The following is a 20,490-nucleotide window of genomic DNA, read 5'->3' as shown; positions in this document are numbered from 1 at the left end:
CCAAGCGCGCGCACGAGCATTCTCGCTGCCGTGCCTTCTACCTACCTCCTGCAAATCTCTGTTCCTGCCTGTAGAAAATGGGTGGCCACAAATTCCTTGTTGTATTTGCTTTTCCTCTCACAGAGCTTAACACTGGGAAACTTCACATAAATGCATAACAGACAAGGACAAGGAACAAATTTGTTTAGCAAGGCAGCCAACAGGCTTACTGTACTACCCCCCTTCCAACATTTGAAGAATGCAACTATCTTCTCTCTTTCCTTTCCCATGTAGCTTGAGAATTACATCCAAGACAGTATGAAGAAAGAAATGGTAGAGATCCAGCAAACTGCAGTGCAGAACCAGACTGCAGTAATGATTGAAATAGGCACAAACTTACTAAATCAAACAGCTGAACAGACCCGCAAATTAACAGATGTTGAAGCACAAGTAAGTAATGAATTTCAACCTAAAAATGCTTCTGCTTCCCAAAGACCGACAACCATACATTTAACACTGTTTAGTGTTACACGATTCAGTTCAACAATTAGAAGTCAGTCGTTATAATCAACAGCTCTACCCATCTTAAGGGAACATTAGTATTTGGTAATACGTAGTTCCATCTCAAGCCCACTGTTGTCATTTGAAAGACTTTCATTACAGCAGGATTTGAAGTATGTCCAGCAAGACAATTGTTACATTCATCTTTAAAGGTAATGTATTTAAAACTATACTATATCCAAGCATCAGTTGGGTACTAGCATGCTTTTATACAACCCTTGTCATATATCTCGGTTGGTTATTCACCTCTCCCCACCAGAACTTATCTAAAAGAGTTCCTTCAAACTGCTTGTGTTCCATCTACCAGCCTATTATGTTTTTACATAAAATTTTCTTTTGTATTTTTCTAAAAGTTCTTATCAAGAAAAATGCATCTTTTTAATAAATGTTAAACACTGAAAGTGGGATAAATATTCATTTCCAGCACAATGCACTATATTATTGTTCTTTAACAGAGGGATAAATAAATGAATCAGAGATGAATCAGGAAAAAAGTAATTAGTGGAAGGCTACTATAAAAGTATATTCACACAGCAGTAAATTTGCCTACTGTACATATTATTTTCTAAATTATTTCAAACAAACAAAAATAAATGGGTTTATCTTTTATTACTGCTTTAATTGAAAATCATTAACTGTAATAACACACTCTGTGAAACAGAATGCAGATTTTAATATGTTATAAGGACAAATCCAGTCAATGTAGAATGGAATGCATTTGTAGTTTTGCTAACAAGGTAGGAAAATTCAGATATATAATTCCAAAACCAAATAATGAATATAGCAGGCAGCACATACCTTTTATGTAATGTTAATAGCATACAAAACATAAAATCCTTGTTATACATTTTACTATCTGAAAAATTCATTCTGTGATTTAAATTACAGTTTTTTAACCTAAAACAACCCCTTGTGAACTCTTTGATAAGCTGATATCTCAGAGCTCACAGGTGTACTGAATTCAACTTTCTGATTGCATTATTCAGGAGCCCAGTATTTTGCACATGTTGAGAGAATGTATTTATGTAATGGAAATATTCAATTATTTTCTGCTTAGAGGAAAAAAATCATCACTGTAACTTTCCTTCTCTGCTTGAAATTACGGGTGACTGGGTTAAGGGCTTAATTAACAACATAAGGAAATTAACCAAACAGTTGCTCTCTCAAGGACACTTACTTTTGGCAGTAGTTTTCAATTACAGTTAAGTGTGAAATCATGTCCTGAATGGCTGTTTTACATGAAGGACATGAGTAATCAATTCTTCCTGCCAAGGAAAGCTAAATTCTGCTGAATTAAAAAAAGCTGTTCTAAAACAATGAGAAAAATATTTCTAGAAAACATGCCTCAAAGTAATGCAATCCAATTCAAACTGAAAAGTATCTTCCATGTTTCCTAATATCTGCATTTCTTCATTTAAAGATGCAAAGACAGTGAACAATACATATAGAAAAGCTAACATTAAAATACAAGGAATGAATCAATAAAAGTGTGGCTCACATAATAAACACTTCAAAATATTTGGGATTAAGGAAAATAGCTAAGAGGGAACCATCTAGTGATTTCAGGACTTGGCCAAAATTTCAACCAGTGAGAGAGATGCAAAGTACTTTCTTCACCAGACTGAGGAAAACAACTCAAATTATTCTCTGAACCACCACCATAATAGTTCCAGTAATGAAATTAGAGTATCATAACAGAGGGGAAGGTATGATGGCAAAACTTAAGTACACAGTGTCTCTGAGACAATCAGCAGAAACGTAGCAGAGTACTGAAATAGTCCCAATGATGTATGGTAGTATTACAGCTAAATGAGTGCAAGTCTTTGTATTCTTCTAATTCTAGGAGAATTTCTGCCCAAATTAAGTGTTTAATAATATTTTCTAAATTTATAGGCTTAAGTAGAGATTCACATGATTTCACAATACAAAGAAATTACAATTTATTTAAAAGAACATTCTTGATTTTTAAGCATTTTTATAAATTTTATTTAGGTATTAAACCAGACAACCAGACTTGAACTTCAGCTTTTGGAACACTCTCTTTCAACGAACAAACTAGAAAGACAGATTTCAGATCAGACCAACGAGATAACTAAATTACAAGAAAAAAACAGGTAAGTTTGCCTATCAACCCAATAAAATACTATTCCCTGAAGTGCCCTTCAGTGGTATTAGAGACAAGTGTACTCAGCCAGGAAAATAAGGCCTTGTACAGAAGCTCCCCACACCCAGCTATGCTCATTACATAGGACATGTATTATTTAAGGCCTAGAGAGTCATGCAGGTTTATTCTTTCTGTGTTCTGTTTATATACCATTCTTCACTATCTAAAGTTCTCCTTTTTATGAGGAACTTAAGGTTAAAACTCAAATACTTCTCAGTACTTCAGTTGTATCCAATTTGTATACTTCTTTAGACTTACCCAGATGAAGTTATGGATTATGTAACTTGGCTCAAACTAATCCAGTGCAACCACTTCTCTAAAATTTCATTTCCATGCAGTATACAGCTGTCCTAATATACAATCAGGTCATTGCCAACATTTTTTTCTAACCTGGTGAGAGAAGTCAAATACTGCTCATAATCAATGCTCCTTACTAGTCAAGCTTTTGAAATACAGACCAATATCCAACTGTTGCTCCTATCTGTTTCTGTACTCAGTTGTTGAGCAAAGGCTCATACCTTTTTTCAGCTAGTTTCATTTTCATATCACCAGGGTCTTATTTTACTTTTGGCAATAAATAGTTTACAGAGAAAACTAAAAGCAGCAATAACAGTAAGTTTTCTCCTTCAAAGCCATGTTTTTCAATGAGAACCATATGTGCAAAGTGTTTTTTATTTTGAAAGATTTAGCTTAAAAAAAACAGGAGACATGTTTTGACATTTTTGTTCACTACTCTACATTTATATATGCTCCCTAAAGGTTTTATCTACCAGCTTAATAAAAACAAGCATCCTTATCAAATAGAAAGCAAAGTAAATACTGAATTTTAAAATGGCACTTTTTTGTGTTGAACTCAGCAGGCTTTAGACTACCCTTGTAAAAACCCATGTAAACACAAAAGCATTGTTTTTCACCTAAAAAAAGACAGTCTGACATCGAGCTAATCAGCCTGAAACTTAATTATAAGGTATAGGATTTCTTTTGCAACAATAGCAATGGATTTTAGGTGAACTTCTTTCTGGCCATGGATCTTTTAACATCAGCTTTTGCAAAGTCTGCATCAGAACAATTAGCAATGAAATAATATTCCAGCCAGTCACCTACTCACACCATCTCCAGAACAGGAGATGGGTAACACATCTTCAAGTAACTATTTGCACGTTTCCATGCCTTAATTCTGTAACATTTATTTATGCTAAGTGTACATTTTTTTATAATTACAGGATATGTGAAAAGTTCACAGTTCATCTTTAAATAAGTTTCGTCTCTTAATAGGGTAAAAACATGAAATCTTTCACTGTATCTTTCCTTTCATGATGTTAAATTATCAAATGCCCAATTGTTCCACTTTAAAAGCCTTCCATGCAGACTATGGTAGATAATGTTTATTAATGTCATAATATAATAAATTAAAGCATATGTATCAAACTAAACTCAGCTTTCATTTAGCTTTCTACTGCATGAATGGCATCAGAGAATGAAGGTGAGTACTTATGAAGAAAGAAGCGTCTGCAACAGGCTTGATTCTCTTTACATTAGCTCAAACTTGTTTCTGGGGAGCCTAATTGTAATCTTTTATTTAGCTTTCTAGAAAAAAGAGTTCTTGAGATGGAAGACAAGCACACACTTCAGCTGAAGTCAATAAAAGATGAAAAAGATCAGCTTCAAGTCCTAGTAGCCAGACAGAATTCTATTATAGAAGAACTAGAAAAACAGTTAGTTACAGCTACAGTAAACAATTCAGTTCTGCAAAAACAGCAACATGATCTGATGGAAACTGTTCATAACTTGCTTACTATGATATCTACACCAAACTGTAAGTAAAACCAGACATTCTTATATCATTTGAGTGACATTCCCTGATTTGTGTACATTATTACCTGTAAAGTCTTACAACCAGTTTTGCCACACTTCTGCTTCTCAAGAAGTGTATATATATATTTTTTTTTGCCTTAAATCCTGCATCTGAGTTAATTAACCTTTTGGGGGGGGAGGGGGGAGGTGCAGGGGGGAGGATGGGACACACAACAACCATGACATTTACATGGTTTCTTTTAAACATTTTTCTCATCTTTTGTGGTTTATATTGGTTTGCCTGCCCACTTCTCCAGGGGTTCAACAAAATACAGAGATGCCACGTATCATTCATCTCACATGGCATTCATTCTCCTGGGGTTACACACTTCCTTGACCATTTATCTAGGTTAGACAGCATGATGTAGGCCTGTAGCATTTCTTCCTGGCTCACAAAGGGTATTTCTGCTGCCTCTCATTGCTCTGTGCACACGGAGTTGACCAAATAAAGGACAAATTAGCTATTAAAGGCAAAGGAATCAGCACTGGCCTGGTTTTAGCACTTAATTGTGTGCCCCAAACAACAGAAAGCACCAGACCAGGGAAGCAGGTACTCCCAAAAGTACTCCAGTCATTCACTGAAGCTTCCCAGTTCATCCTAAAAATCCCTCAGTTTAGCAAATTTTATAGGCAATAATCTCACCCCTAAATGCCTGACAGCCATGCAAATAATCACAGCCACCCAACATAGCTTTCAAATTTATGCAGATTCACATGCTCCATAAAAAACCCACACAAACCATAAAGTTACGGCTAAACAGGATTTGAACAAATGAACAAATTCCTTACCTTGAATTTCATATGATATGGAACTTTGACAAATTAAGAAGGTATAGCTAGTCTATATAAATGAGTAAAGAATGTTTGCCTGTCAAGTCCTTAGGGCTGGAAATACACAAGCATAGAGACCCTCTGAAAAAAGGATTTAAAATTCAACACTAGGAAAGTTTTAAAATAGTTGTCATTACAACTTAAAAGACATTACAGAGGGACTATGCTACATTACTGTAAGTTGGATCACAAAAAAGGGATGGTTTGGAAGTCCTTGCTGTCAGTAGTGTCCTAAATAATATGATGCTGTAGGATTTTCTAAACAAATTAAATACAAAGTTTTTGGTCTTAATAACTGACATACCCCCTTAAATACCATTACCAAGTTGCTGATATTATCTCCTATGCTAGTGCACAAATAAGTAAACAAGTCAAAGTCATGTTGGCTACAACACTGTTAAAAAAATGAGTGGAAAAAATAATGACTGTTTGCCAAAAAGACAAAATTAGCAGGGAAAGCTTCTAAGACAGTATACAAACAATAGAGTGTGGAAAAGCAATTAATACACTGAATGTGTTATTTTTATATGTAAGGCAAAGCATGTAAGGTGGTAAATAACGAATAAGCAAGCTAAAAAGAACATAATAAGCAACTGTAATATAAGGATATATTTATATGGCAGCTACAACTTTTTAATAACTGTCTATGCTTGTTAGATTAAATTAAAAGGGAAAATACACAGAACCACCCCCAAAAGGGTCAAATATGAAATATCAGTCAGCAGGCAAAATGCCAGAAAATTCCAACCTCCATAGTTAATAAAGAACCGAACAAAAGATGAGCCTTAGATTGTTCTGTAAAACAAGAAGGCTTAGGCATATTAAAATGTATTTTTTGCACAAATGAATTCCAGAAGGGATGTTTCCTTAGTGGGTTGGTCTGAGCTACCAAGCTTCAGCTTGGTACATACAAAGTTGTTGCTGCTCAGCACAGGAGCAAAAAAACACGAGCTAAAACTTTGTAAGAGTAGTTATTCCAAACAGCTGTACTATAAAAGATTTCGTAACTCTTATGTTAGATTCTACAATTTTAGAGTACTGGCTGAAGATCATTATTAATATAATCAGTTGCTACACAGATACTGTATTGTTAGATACATTTTTTAATAGCAATTAATGCATGCAGAGGTTGTAATGGATCTGAGAGTCCAGCAAAGGCAATGAATGGAAGCAGAAACTTTTCAACTGAATTGAAATGCAATATCCTAAGTCTTCTTAGTAAACATATTAATGTGTCGTCACTTTTCAACCTATGAAGCAACCATGCTCATATCAGAATAACGTCTCTAAATGATATAAAGTAACAACGCACATAATTAATACCTTGATCTGTCATTCTTTCAGGACTAGGCATATTAAGCTGATTATATCATTAATTGCTTCTTAGTAATTTCTATTCATCTCCTATTAATGCCTTCAATTTCTATTGTATTTTTAGCAGCAAAGAACAACTTCATAGCTAAAGAGGAGCAAATTAGCTTCAAAGACTGTGCTGAAGCTTTCAAATCTGGACTGACAACAAGTGGAATCTACACCTTAACAGTTCCAAACACTGCACAAGAAAAGAAGGTAGGATGGCTATAAAGTACTACCTAGGCATACTGTGTGTTAAAAAGTTATTTGAGCTGTTTTAAAAACTAGTTAATAGTGAAGTTTATTACTTACTATGTTTTTATGAGCATTTAATCACTTAGAGATCTGAGTTATCTCACAGGAAGAAGAAAATCCTTTATGTGAAATCTTGGCTCCATTGAAATGAAAGAGCATTTTGTTGTTCGTTACAGCATGCCAGAATTTCATTCTTTGTTTCCACATAACGCAATTAAAGCAATATAGTACTGTAATCTCTTATAAAATCTCCAACACAATTGCTGTGCATGATCAGCAGTCTCTGGTCTCCTCTAAGTTCTTAGTTACTTCATAGGCCCAAGTCCCTCCATGTGACAAAAGGATCAGGGGCATGGAAGAGCACTCACGGATGTGTACTCATATAAGCAATCCACTAGTATTGGAATAATGTATGGGTTCCGTTTCTTTGTTATGCAGAGTTTTAAGGGCATTTGTGTAACAACTAGATTACCAATTAGATCAGCACAGCTGACACTGGGTAACAGACAGGACTTCCCTGGAAAATACTGCTCTGATTTAAATAAAAGGTGAGAGTTTGCAGTGGTTTCACTAGATCAGTTTTAATTCCTCTAAGGATATTTTTTTCCCCTATGTGTTTAACTGAAATGAACTTCAGTGTCAACTAAGTTAAAGCTATACACCACACAACTCTGTGGAAGAGAACTTGGGCTAAAAATGGCACTCGGTGGATGAAGGACTGGATGCCTAACAGACATGCTCCATCTACTGAAGGAAATAAAATGAGAAAGCTTCAGGTAGTATAATTCGGTTGAAACAATCCATAAAATCTGAAAGGGAAAAATGTCCCAGGGGAACTGTGAGGATACAGAGCCAAAAACTGCAGAGAGCGTTCTGAGGAGTTCGGCTCAAATGATGAATGTCTGCTTCCAACTTTTCAGGCACAGCAGGCTAAGGAGGCTAAGGGACATTTCAATATAAACAAAAGTGCTTAATATATTTCTTAGAGAAATACTGAATTTTCTAATGTTTTTATTTTATAATTTCATTTTGTAGACATTTCCTTACAAAAAAGGAAGTAGTTTACAGAATTCCTAAGACTCCACTATTATATCAGAAATACTTGGGGGAAAAAAAAAAAAAAAACCAGAAAATATAGAAAAGCAGAGAAAAGTGAGGGCACATGTGAAAAAGCAATTGGTAAAACTCTGACAGGGAAAACAATTTTTTCCCCCCAAGTTTTGATAGAAAAGATTTAGAAATTAAGTTTACCAGTAGACTAGTCTTTGAAGTGCCAGAACGTCATCTAGCCCAAGCCAGACTTTGTGATCTTTACCCTTACAAAGGTCCCAACTCAAGGAAACAAGCAATTTGTTTGGGTAAGATCTATAAAATACATTACATAAACCCTGCAGTTTTTGCAGACACCATCTAGAGAAATGATGTTATCTGCAGTCTGCTTCTCTTGGGAAAATTAAAAAAAAAAGGCTGGTTTTCCTTTGGAATGGGTTAGTCTACATTCAATACATGTTTCACAAGTAAATTAGTTATATAAGATGCAATAAAATGCTTTGTTACACATGAAGCAGGATGGTATTTAAATAGCACAGATATTTACAATTCACAATTTTAAAAGCTAAAGGAGATGCAAGCTACTGCATCTCTAAAGTAGTAGATTGCAGCAGTCTTTGTTAGACATCTCAGGAAGGGTTACATTCCTTGAATATTTTAATATGACTGGTCTCAAGGCTTTACCTTTGGTTTTCATTTTACTATCAAATATAATGTACAGAGCATGCATATTTTCTAAAGGCATGCCATATTACAGAATGAAAATTGCTGTCATAAACTTTAATGCTACATTTTCAAAGCCATAAATGTTAAGGTAATTTATATGATCTGAGAAGCCTTAGTAACATGCATTTCTACAAAACTAAAACCTACTAAAATATTCTACCCCTGAAACAAAAGTATAATTACACATTTCCTAGACTATAAAATATTAAATGCCTCATATTTGAACACCGATGCTTAAAACACTTAACAAAAATACCCAATTTGGTAACTGACTAGGTTAAAAAGTAATAAAAATGTAATAATTTAATTAATTAGTAATTAATTTAATAATATTAAATAATTTTGATTTTATTCTGCCAACTTCAGATAGAATGAAAAAGACACTGAAAAAGATGGCAAAGGTTTTACTTACTATGACATGGAAAATGATGAGTTTTAATCTGATGCAGATTTTTTTTTATACAAATGCAAGAGAGGAGTTGTCAAGGGAAGTGAAGGTTTAGGGACAATCAACACGTAACACCATTTTCAGCTGTTTATGATGTGGATGGCCACTCAGACCAGGAAACAGAATGACCTTTTTTTATTTGGCAAAAGTGCTGCACTGCTGTTTATGTTTTTGTCTTTTCCTCTTGCAACACCTTCTGACCTCCCAACAGGCTTATAAACAACTTCTGTCTAATCTGTAACTGATCCCACTTTACTAATTTGCTCCCATCATAATCCAAATCTAAGGAATTACATACAAGAGCTGAGAGGAAAACAATTATTTCATTCCATTAATATTTTCAAGCTTTCCTGTTCTGCACCAGGACAAAAGCTAAGTCCTTTTAAAAACACCAAGGCGAAACAGTGAAAGACTGCTGACTCAAGGAAAAATGGCTGAGGCAAACCCATAAAAAGTCAATAGCTTCATGTTTACAGCAGTTACCTGAACCAATTCACCTCCTGGTTTTAACCAGACAGAATAGTTGAGCCTGGATGACTCCAATATATTAGTTCAGCCATTACCACCACTATTACCAATGTAATACCCCAAATCTGAAAATAGTCTCTGATCTCTTCCCCATTTCTACTCCTATCGAGCTGAATTTTCATCCCAGAACCAACACACATTTCAAGCCAAGGCCATTTTTTAACCAAAAATTTCTTGCAAAAAGTGATTTGGGCAAGTTTGAATTTACAACTAATAATAAAAAAAAAGGCTTTGCTAAACTTTGCCAGGAAGGGGTCACAAGACAACTAGCTAGTCATTTCAGAAGGAGCCCATGCCATGGACCTTATGTCTAAGATACACATACACAAATTGTTTCCAAGCTCAGGCATTAAAAAAGAGTGCATGTGTAGCTTCTCCCATACAGTAACAGATCAGGTGAGGATGTATTTTTGGGAATTTTAGAAGTGTCACCATCTGTCTTTTGTTGGTAACTGGTATTAGGTGAAAATACATTATATGCCGTGTGTTGTCATTATGTTTTCCAAAACAGTGAAACTAAGACTGTGGTTCTTACCTAGTCACAACTCTAGGAACTAGAGACAGCAGAACACAAAATCATTGAGCATCGTTACTCAAAAGCCTTCTGACAACAGCCAAAAGTGATGCAAAGGGAAACTGCACAGGTGTGGCAACCGCACTTGCTTTGGTATAAAAACCTGTAGTGGATCATCATCCTGATAACTCAGCCAGAGTCTTACACCATTCAGGCAGTAGGTCTGAAAACACTTACACCCCAAATATTCTAATGTACAAGAAAAAAAAAGAACAAGAAAAAAAAAGAATAAAAATTGCTTGCTCTGAAGGTCAGCTTCCTAGACAGTGAAGACTGAATTGACTGCTGAAAGCTTATGCATTTACAGTCTTTGGAAAAGGGAGTATTTCTGGTTACATGTACCTTAAAGGATTTTCAAAAATACAGTGCTGATCGTTAGCTGAAGGTGAAAAACATAAACAGCTGATCTTAGTGCTCTGAGTGCTACAGCTGCTAGAACTGTAAGGACTGAAGCAGTTCACGAGATAAATCAAATAGTCCCCCTGCCAATTTGCTGTAATTTGAGAGGCTAATCTCTTTATTCTTTTTGGCATGTGTTTGAAGACTCCTGCTGCCTGCCTAATCTTGGTATCTATTTTTACTAGTTTTATGAAATGTTACATTTCTTCCTTCTGAATACAAAACCTAGGTTAGGCTGAAAAGTCAGAAGAGTTATGTTCTAGTAATGAGTGTTAGAGAAAGCCTCATATGCATATCATTTTACTGGAGAATGAAGATTTTTTTAAAAAAAGAAGTTATAGTCCAAATAAAGGCTTCATCTCCCCTCATCTTTCACATACATCATGAAGAAATTTTTCCCTCTGTAGACTGACACAACAATTCATTGTGTTTATTTTAAACTAAGCAAATCCTTTCCTTAATCTTCATTTTACTGAATAGCCTATCTCCATCCTTAGAATTACTTATGAATATACATCATTCACTTCAGTATTTTTAGTGAAAAGTAATGAAAATAGATCAACATTCATTTTCTTTCTGTAATCTTTAGCACCATTTTTCATCGCTTCATTTATTCTTTCCCAAATTAAAAATCAAGTGTGTATGTCAGTTTGAAGTTTCTAGTTTCACAGTGAATACTTTCATCCTGTTTAGTCAAAGAATTGATTTCTAGAGAAATGATCTGGAAAGCAAAGGAATGATTTTATAAGCAAAGCTGCATAGGTGAGGGCTTGAAAGGCAGGGTTCTGGTTTGTCAGTCAAGCCTTGAAAGCAAAACATTTCACTGTATGATGCTTAAAGGTGGCAAAAAGAATTTTCAAGAATGCATTTGAACAGTATATATGCTATTGCTTACAATGTAAACATCCTGCTTGATTTATATAAATGTGCGTCTGTAACATATGTACACATACATAGGCATGCACAGAAATACATGCATACCCTAGAAGAGCCAACTATATTGAAAGTAAGGAGCAAGTAAGGAGCACACCTTACTTCTTAACATGATACAAAGCACTGCCACAGGACAGACGGATACCCTGGCTTCTCTGAAGCCATACTTTTTCAGTTAATTTCAAGGATGTCTAACATGTTAAAGAACTCAAATCTGCTACCTGCTAACACAGATAAGACAGCCTACCCTAGAAGAGGATGAAAAGGACATGCAGCTTTAGTGTCATTCAGTCACATTTTAGGGCATTTATAGGCAAATTGTGACAAGTGGCAGTAAGAAGGAAAACCACTAAGAGAAACATGCAAATTCATAACGAAAATGCTCAGGTTTTGGTGTTTTGTTGTTTGTTCGTTTGTTTGGTTTTTTTAATTATTCATCTGTACAGATAAAATATCCTATCAAAGTGTAAGAAGCTAAGTCTTGGCTCCGCTACTGTAAATGGGAAGATGCAACTTCATTTCATTGATGAAAGATCTAGAATACAGAGTAGAAGTTAATGTAGTTTAATACTTAAACTTTATTTCACATCTTTGTGAAGTTATTTCTGAAGACAACTCAGAATTTTACTGTCTTGGCATAAAATGGTTAAAAAAGAAATTAAACTTCCAAATAAGAGAGCCCAAAGCATTAACTGTTCCCTGTCCACCTCCCCTTCTTAAACATGTTTATCCCAGGGGTGCTACCACCATCGCTGAGTGGCTTGGCCTTGGCCAACGGCAGGTCCATCTTGGAGCCAGCTGGCATTGGCTCTATTGGACATAGGGGAAGCTTTACACTTTAAAACATAGCAATATATAGAATTATGCAAAGTATGTGCTTTGTATTTTTGTTTTCCTCTGACAGCATGCACTTACGCTGTTACATGCTTGCTCTGGTAGGCCTACTGTGACATGGAAACTGGTGGAGGAGGTTGGACTGTTATTCAGAGACGTGAAGATGGCAGTGTGGACTTTCACCGGACATGGAAAGAGTACAAGATGGTAAACAACGTTTTCTGAAGCCTTAATATTAGTTACTATTATCTGAACTCTGATAAAATAAAGTTATATTAATAGCATCCCTTTAATGGTGTCTTTGTCCTCAGATGTTCATTTAGGAAATGTCAGAGCAGTATAAGTTCTTTGCCTAAGTAGACTTCCAAGTGTGGTGTTTGTTTTTAAAGAGAAACCTCACTTTTCTTCGACCAACTGTTCCAAGATATGTCCACATTTTTGAGTTATTTATATTTGTGTTTCTAGTGGCAACAGTAAAAACTGCTCCAAATCTACTAAGTAATATTGATTCACTGTTTCAGATTCCCAAGTTTGTCTTTGCTAAAATTAACTTTTTGAAATATTACAGATCTATAACCCTGACAGACACAGTAAAATTCTTAGTTGACAGACTGAAAACGATTAAATTGAAAAAGTGATAATGAAATCATTTCAAACTCAAAGAAAAAAAAACAAACCAAAACCCAAACATATTTAAATATACAACTTGAATTACAGGGATTTGGTGAACCTGCTGGGGAGTACTGGCTGGGTAATGAGTTTGTTTCTCAGCTGACTAATCAGAAGCGTTATGTTCTTAAAATACACCTGAAAGACTGGGAAGGAAATGAGGCATATTCATTGTACGACCACTTCTCTCTATCAAGTGAAGAACTAAAATACAGGTAAGCAGAAAAATCAAATCCAAATAAAAAAAGTTCTGATAATAATCATTATAGACTCTGTGGATGCATGACTATTTCATACAAGTTTTGACGTTTTTTCAGTTCACTCAAAATAGTGTTTGCTCCATTTTTCACCTACTGCTTAAAACAGTCTTAATAATCCATTTTTTTTCCCAATGGAGAGAATGTATATTTTACTAGTGCACACTGGGTAAGTGTAAGACACAGGATGCACAAAGATGAAGATAAACTTGCCAGTATCGTGGATGTTGGTGCACAATATTCAGGGCTATAGGAACCTGTCTGCACTTGCTATCAAATCCTGATTCCAGGCAATAAATACATTTCTGGAGGATGGATGTCTAATATGAACAGAACTGCAAGGACGTTTTTCCACTTCATTTTTTTTCCCAATGGAGAGAATGTATATTTTACTAGTGCACACTGGGTAAGTGTAAGACACAGGATGCACAAAGATGAAGTGATGGTATAAGATAAACTTGCCAGTATCGTGGATGTTGGTGCACAATATTCAGGGCTATAGGAACCTGTCTGCACTTGCTATCAAATCCTGATTCCAGGCAATAAATACATTTCTGGAGGATGGATGTCTAATATGAACAGAACTGCAAGGACGTTTTTCCACTTAAGTCAGTGGCTAGTAGGAGCTGTTCTGTCATCACGAGGAGTACCCTGAGGTAATGCTACCTTCTTCTTCTGTGACCTATGGGCTTGCACTCTTAGAGAATAACGCTCCTACCTGTGAAAATGAAGCTAACAGCAAAATGTAAATAAAATTAAAATAGTATTATAGTGTTACACATTCTGAAATATTATCAGCCACAGCTGAAATACACAGGCAATTCATACTTAATTCTCCTGGCTCTCTGTAAATGCAAGAGATACTGTTTGATTGGTTATAGAAGAAACTAGAGACTCTGCACTATAGCAGATGCTTTCCTACAACATGGTCCAGAAATGTTTCTGTGTAAGAATCTTACAGATTCACGAAGTTTTAGGTGACTAGACAGAAAAATTGCCTAAATTTAGATTAATTTCTCCAATGATTTCTAGAAACTAGTTGTTGATGATCTGATGCTGTTACTTTAACTCAAGTCTTATATGCAGAGCAATCCAAAACTACCAGCATCTTCCTCCTCTAAAACGTTAGATCTTAATGCCTTAGTAGTATACTGTTGTCTCAACTCCAAAGCAAATATTTTTTCATCTGGAAACAGTCAGAATCTACATCAGAGATTTTTTTTAAAGTAATGCTTTAAAATACTTATAAAGGCAACCTTTGCAGAATGGGTCACTACCCTTGTCCATTTCAATATTAAAAAATAATTACCGAAAACTAAGACAGTTGTCTGCAAATAGATGCTTCATTTTAAAATGCAACCAAACAAGGAATGCCTTATGAGGCATTGACTTAAAGAATATATTTAACATTATGAAAAAGAAAAAAAAAAAAATATTAAATTAAGAGCAACTTTCATTAAAACATTATTGCATTCTGAAGAGTGGGAAGATTATGAGTTAGGTCGTAAAATTGAAATTTCATAGATTCATAGAAAAATTGATATCAGAATGGACTTCATTTGAGTCAAATGCTGATCTCAAAGCTATGAGGTCAGACCAGGTTGCTCAGGGCTTTATCCAGTTGGGTCTTGAAAAGCTCCAAAGGTAGAGATTGGACAACCTGTTCCACTGTCTGTCTGTCCTCGTGGTGAAAAAGGTTTTCGTGATATCCAGTCAGAACCTCTCATTTCAATTTACATCCACTGCCTCTGGTCTTCTTTTATACTAAGCCATACTTTTAAAAATAGAGTAATAATAAATAATATTCTGCTTATGTTAAGACTTCAAATGGTATTTGAAAATTAAGCCTAGGCTCATACATTATACTTGGAACCTTAAGTACTATTGATGTAAGAAATTGGCTTACAGAACTTGAGCTCACTTTAAGAAAATCCAGAATATTTAACTTTTTGAAAGAGACTTTTGAGAAAATATCTAATGAGCTGATCTTTTGAAACCTAAATATCTGCAACTTCTATCATAAACAAAGAATTACATGCAAGATGAAGATTGATCTGGGTACAATTTAGTTCTCCTCAAAGAGTTAGTTCTCCTCCTTAAAACAAATAGAACAGCTCTGAGAAGGACAAGCTATTTGTTACAGAAATGCAGTCACCAAAGAGACACTGTGGGAACCAAGGGTTCAAGTCCTTCCAATTCAATGTAACACAGTAATAGCTGTGTAATCGCCTCCTCAGTTCGGTGCTCTGTGTCTCTCCCCGCAGAGACTGCATCTGCACCCGCATAAGCAGATCCAAACAGTAGCAGTCTCACTGAAAGCTTACTTTGCCTGGGAATTGAAGCAAACTTAAATATCTGTGATGATTTAACACTATAAATCTATGAAGAATGTGAAAAGGAAGAGTAATTAGGAAAGTGGAAAGGGAAATACTGAGAAACTCCTAAAACACCAGTTACTAGTTGGTAGTTTGTAGTCTGGATAATGCTATTATCTCTCATAGATGCAAAGTTGCAATGCTACGTGACCATGTTGTGCTAACAGCAAAATAGAAATAAAAAAAAAGTTTTGATTTACACGTTTGAACTTGACTAAAAAAATAATTAAACACAATATACTTACAGTATTAAGAAATTAATGCTTTATAAAAAATTACTGGAGTCATAATCTACCTGGTCTCATTTTCTTCTAATACAACATGAACAAAGCAGTCATCTCTACAAACACGGAGGCTGCTCATTCAAATATTACTGATGATCATTTCTGCTCACATGAAAACATTATGCTGCAAAACAGCTTACAACAGTACACTGGCCAGAAGAGAACTCAAGCTATTTGAACAGCATACTTATTGCAAACTATTCCATCGTTATTTTACAGATAAACTACCATTAACTTTGATGTAATAATTGTTTTTCCATTCCTTCTTACAGGATCTACCTTAAAGGACTTACTGGGACAGCGGGCAAAATAAGTAGTATAAGCCAACCAGGAAATGATTTTAGCACAAAGGATGCAGACAATGACAAATGTATTTGCAAATGTTCACAAATGCTAACAGGAGGTAGGAATGTTTTTTTGTTTCTCAGTCTTCCTATTTTTATTGGCACTGAAATGGTCTGTGAGATAACTAGTGATAATTTTGACTTAGTAAATTTTGACTGTTGAAGAAGTCCAAAACTCACAGATAGAAACTCTAGTACGGTGACTCCAAATGAAATATTTTATCATTTGACAAAGGTTAGTTAAAGTAAAACGAGAGAAGTTAAAACTAGGGTGAAAAAAGCCTATAAAGCTGGGGTACAAGAAAGTCCGTAGTTGTGGAACTTATCAGAGAGACAACTGATGCTTCCAGAAAATGAGATTAACATTCAGAGATCAAAACACTTTACTTTCCCTCAAAAAATAATTTTAGAGATTCAGTTTCCGGGAAATGGCTGTTGATTCTTTAGGCACAAATCCTTTCCCTAATTACCCAGAGGAGAAGAAAGTCCTCAAAAGCTGATGTATACTGTACATGCCACAGAAGGATACAAATATTTAATCCATATTTCAATATAAATATGAAATGGCAAAGATACACCGCATATATGAGATATCTATGTTTTTCTCATAATTGTTCACTAGTTATTGGAGCTTTAGGAGGTATCTCTTGAACCACACAAGCCATTTTGTAATTTTTCAGTCTAGAATTCCACATTCTGAAAGGCAAACAACTGCTTTGTAAATTTGACTTCTGTTCCTGTTATCTCTTAAGCAATGGTTCATTTCCCTATAGCACAAGTTGCAAGACAAAAGACAGCTTCAGTTTATCCAAAAGGATAAATTGGATCACTGCCCTGCAAAACAGAACAAACACATTATCGCCATCACAACAGAAGTATAAAAATATTATCTTATTAATAAAAATAAATTTTCCTTATGACCCACTAACAGGTCAGGACTGTAAGGATACAAAATAAGTTTGGGCTGCTCTTTTCCTTTTCCTTCTTACCAAGTTTCAGAGTTTTTGAACTGATGTACACAGAGAACTCAAACAGCTAACTGAATTAATCTTCTAAAAAGAATTAAGAAAGGAATTCAAATCTGTGAAGAACAGGAATTTACTGAAGAGCAGATAAAAACCAAAGATGACTCTATATCATTATAGTTCAAGTTCTGTCCTCAGACTGTTAACAATAATGTTTGGTGTTGATAATAAATTAAGCTTAATTGAACACCTTTCCTTCTCAATTTTAAACTACAACATAGTGCATAAGCTTCAAGAATATGTAGTTAATAGATAAATACATTCCTTTTCTGAGTTTGAGGCAAGTATTTTATACTGACACATCCAAATCATGAGAATGAAAAACTGCCTTTAGATTTCTTTCTCATTTCAGGACGACTAAGTGTCCTTATGTACTAGTTTGGAAATTGCCCCTGCTGATATTTTTCTTTGTTTTCTGTCTGGCAGGATGGTGGTTTGATGCATGTGGTCCTTCTAACCTCAATGGAATGTATTACCCATTACGACAGAACAACAACAAGTTCAACGGTATCAAGTGGTACTACTGGAAAGGCTCAGGATACTCTCTCAAAGCCACAACGATGATGATTCGACCAGCAGATTTCTAAATGCTTTTGCATTATGTGAATTACATATTGTATAGTCTATAAAGACTTCATCTGCCAGGCATATAAACACACATCTGCAACTTGTTGCATTTTCAAGCCCGAAAACATGCGCTAGTGTTCTGGAGGGATCTGCTCAGTACAACTCCTGACTTGCAATCACCTTGATCAGCTAAAGCTCATCTTATTCAACCAGACACAAAGTCTAAAGTATCAACCTGATGTAATAGTGATTTGGCCAAAGGACTGAATAAAATAACATCCAAGAAACTGACAGACAACTTAAGGACTCTGTTTAACCGATCATTTATGTTATGTGTGTGTTAGTAAATAACTGGAACTGTGAAAAATAGCTAAATTAGTTTTAGAAATAGGCATATTGCCTCATCACTGAACTTTAAACATTACTCTAAAACACTTAACTAGATCTAGAACTATTTATCTCTGTGTCATATTTGCCTTCTATGTACATAAAAAAATACTGTCCTGTAATTAGCTCAATACTGTAGTTAAAGAATACTTTTTTCCCCCCATAGTCTCCTAAATAACTTCTTACACTTATTCAGGGATTTTTTTCCAATAGTCTGTATTACTTTATTTATCAGAGGACAATAGCATTTTAAGTACTTTGCATTTATTCTTGGGAAATACCTTGTACAAAAATCACCATTTCTTTCAGTTTGTACTTATTACAGTCACTATCTTTAAGTTACAAAAATCCCTGCAAATTATAATATAGTATGTGTGTGTTTATATTTTTATGAAGGTTGCACTTCTTCCTTTCCTTGTCATTTACCTGTCAAATAACTGATCAGTATTTTATAAACCGAGACAACGGCATTAACACCAGATGTGCGGCTGTCTATGACAATCAGTTATCACCTGGTGCTGTAGTACATCTATACGTTTTGTAAAAATAACCTAACTGAAAAACATATGCATGTTCTTTGATACAATTAAATTTATGCAGTTAAGATACAAATTACTATATTTTAAAAACAGAAAAAAAAAAAAGCTGAAAGTTTTCTAAGGTCATACTGTTGGGTTTTTTCAGTCAGGTTAGGACTTCTCCCTAGAAATTCTCTGTAGGTAGGCCCTCGATGTATGATGCAATGTGAATAAATTACTCTACTGGGTGATTTTTGCCTTTTTTTCTTAATTACTGTATGCTTTACAGTTGTGTACTATACACTGCAGTTCAGCCTGAGAAGATACTTCTTCATTAATCACACAAAATAATTTTATGCAGATTTTTCCCCGAATTAACTTTAGGTTTAAATTCTCACGCTTAGCCTTTGTCTTCAAGTAATAATCTGTAAATTTTTAATCTTCAGCAGATGACCAGATCAGTTACAAAACAAGAACGTATCTCATACCAAAACAAAATAAAACCCCCAGACACAACATTTCTGGAGGCTTACTTAATCAAAGCTATTGTATCTTAAAAAAAGTAAATGATTTTGAGAAAGATGGAAGAAAACTCTTTGTTTCATACTGACAGTCATTAAAGCTGCTGTCAGAGTACACCACCGCAAAAACCACAACCATTTTTCTCTGAAAATACGTGAGCGTTACTAAAGGGTAGTGGAGACAAAAAATACTTGTAATATTACTTCATGATCCGATTTTAAATAAACTGAATGAATGTAAATTAACAGTCATCATCTGAAGACCTGCATAAAAAAATCTGAACGTGTTTAAGTTTACTGTTAAGTATTTTATTGTTTCTCCTAGCAAACTTGTAAGGATAAACATATCTCAAACTGAAAAAAAGTACTTCAGAAAACTGCTTTCATGAATTTCTAAGAAATGTCTTAAAAGAGTAAGTCTAGCAGAGGGCGACAAACTAGTGACCGAGCTAGGCATGACAAGAAGCACATGACATACCCAAGAGAAGCCGAGACAGCTGGCCTTTCAGCCTGGAGAAGAGAAGGAGAAGGGAGACCTTACTGTTACCTACAATTACCTTATCAAGGACACAGGGAAGACAGTGCCTGACCCTTCTTGGAGGTACACCTCAATGGGACAAGATACGGGGCCAAGATGCAGCAACAGAAGTTGGAATTGTGGAAATGCCACGTAGACAGTTGGATTTTATTTTTAATTTATTTATTTATTACCATGAGGGTGGACTGTACAAGTGTATTGGAGCAGGGCATTAACTAAAAAACCTTCAGAGGTCCTTTTTAATCTGAAATATTTTGTGATTCTATGAAATTTAATAGTAATGCTGAGTCTATATTACTGTATTTCCTGCTTCACTGTATTTAATCAGACAACTAAAGAAAATACTCCCAATATTTGAGACAGCAAGCATATCCAGCCCAATAATCTAAAAAACCAAAAGGTTCTTAGAAACCATGATGGAATCTGGCACAGTATGAATGCTCAACCTGGCAAAAGAAAATAGTGCTAACTTCTGGATAACATTAACCTTCATTATTTTAGTAAGAAAACACTATA

The 20,490-nt window shown here is 35.0% G+C and overlaps 1 protein-coding gene across 1 annotated transcript; it reads left to right on the top strand.

Moving 5' to 3' along the window:
- The first annotated feature begins 273 nt into the window (after window positions 1–273).
- Window positions 274–19,159, top strand: ANGPT2 (angiopoietin 2). The gene is made up of 8 exons (XM_010147091.1): window positions 274–429; window positions 2,533–2,654; window positions 4,288–4,520; window positions 6,828–6,958; window positions 12,595–12,696; window positions 13,207–13,373; window positions 16,347–16,477; window positions 17,870–19,159. The coding sequence occupies exons 1-8, from the start codon at window positions 298–300 to the stop codon at window positions 18,028–18,030; spliced, it is 1,179 nt and encodes a 392-aa protein (XP_010145393.1). The 5' UTR covers window positions 274–297; the 3' UTR covers window positions 18,031–19,159.
- Window positions 19,160–20,490: the final 1,331 nt, after the last annotated feature.

This window comes from Eurypyga helias, unplaced genomic scaffold (genome assembly GCF_000690775.1).
Source record: "Eurypyga helias isolate BGI_N326 unplaced genomic scaffold, ASM69077v1 scaffold5042, whole genome shotgun sequence".
NCBI classification, from domain to species: Eukaryota; Metazoa; Chordata; class Aves; order Eurypygiformes; family Eurypygidae; genus Eurypyga; species Eurypyga helias.
This window is presented reverse-complemented; position numbering and strand designations above follow the sequence as displayed.

Coding starts and splice junctions, on each gene's coding strand:
- ANGPT2 (XM_010147091.1), top strand. CDS start 298: ATGAAGAAAGAAATGGTAGAGATCCAGCAAACTGCAGTGCAGAACCAG. Junction 430..2,532: donor TAACAGATGTTGAAGCACAA/GTAAGTAATGAA, acceptor AATTTTATTTAG/GTATTAAACCAGACAACCAG. Junction 16,478..17,869: donor TTCACAAATGCTAACAGGAG/GTAGGAATGTTT, acceptor TCTGTCTGGCAG/GATGGTGGTTTGATGCATGT.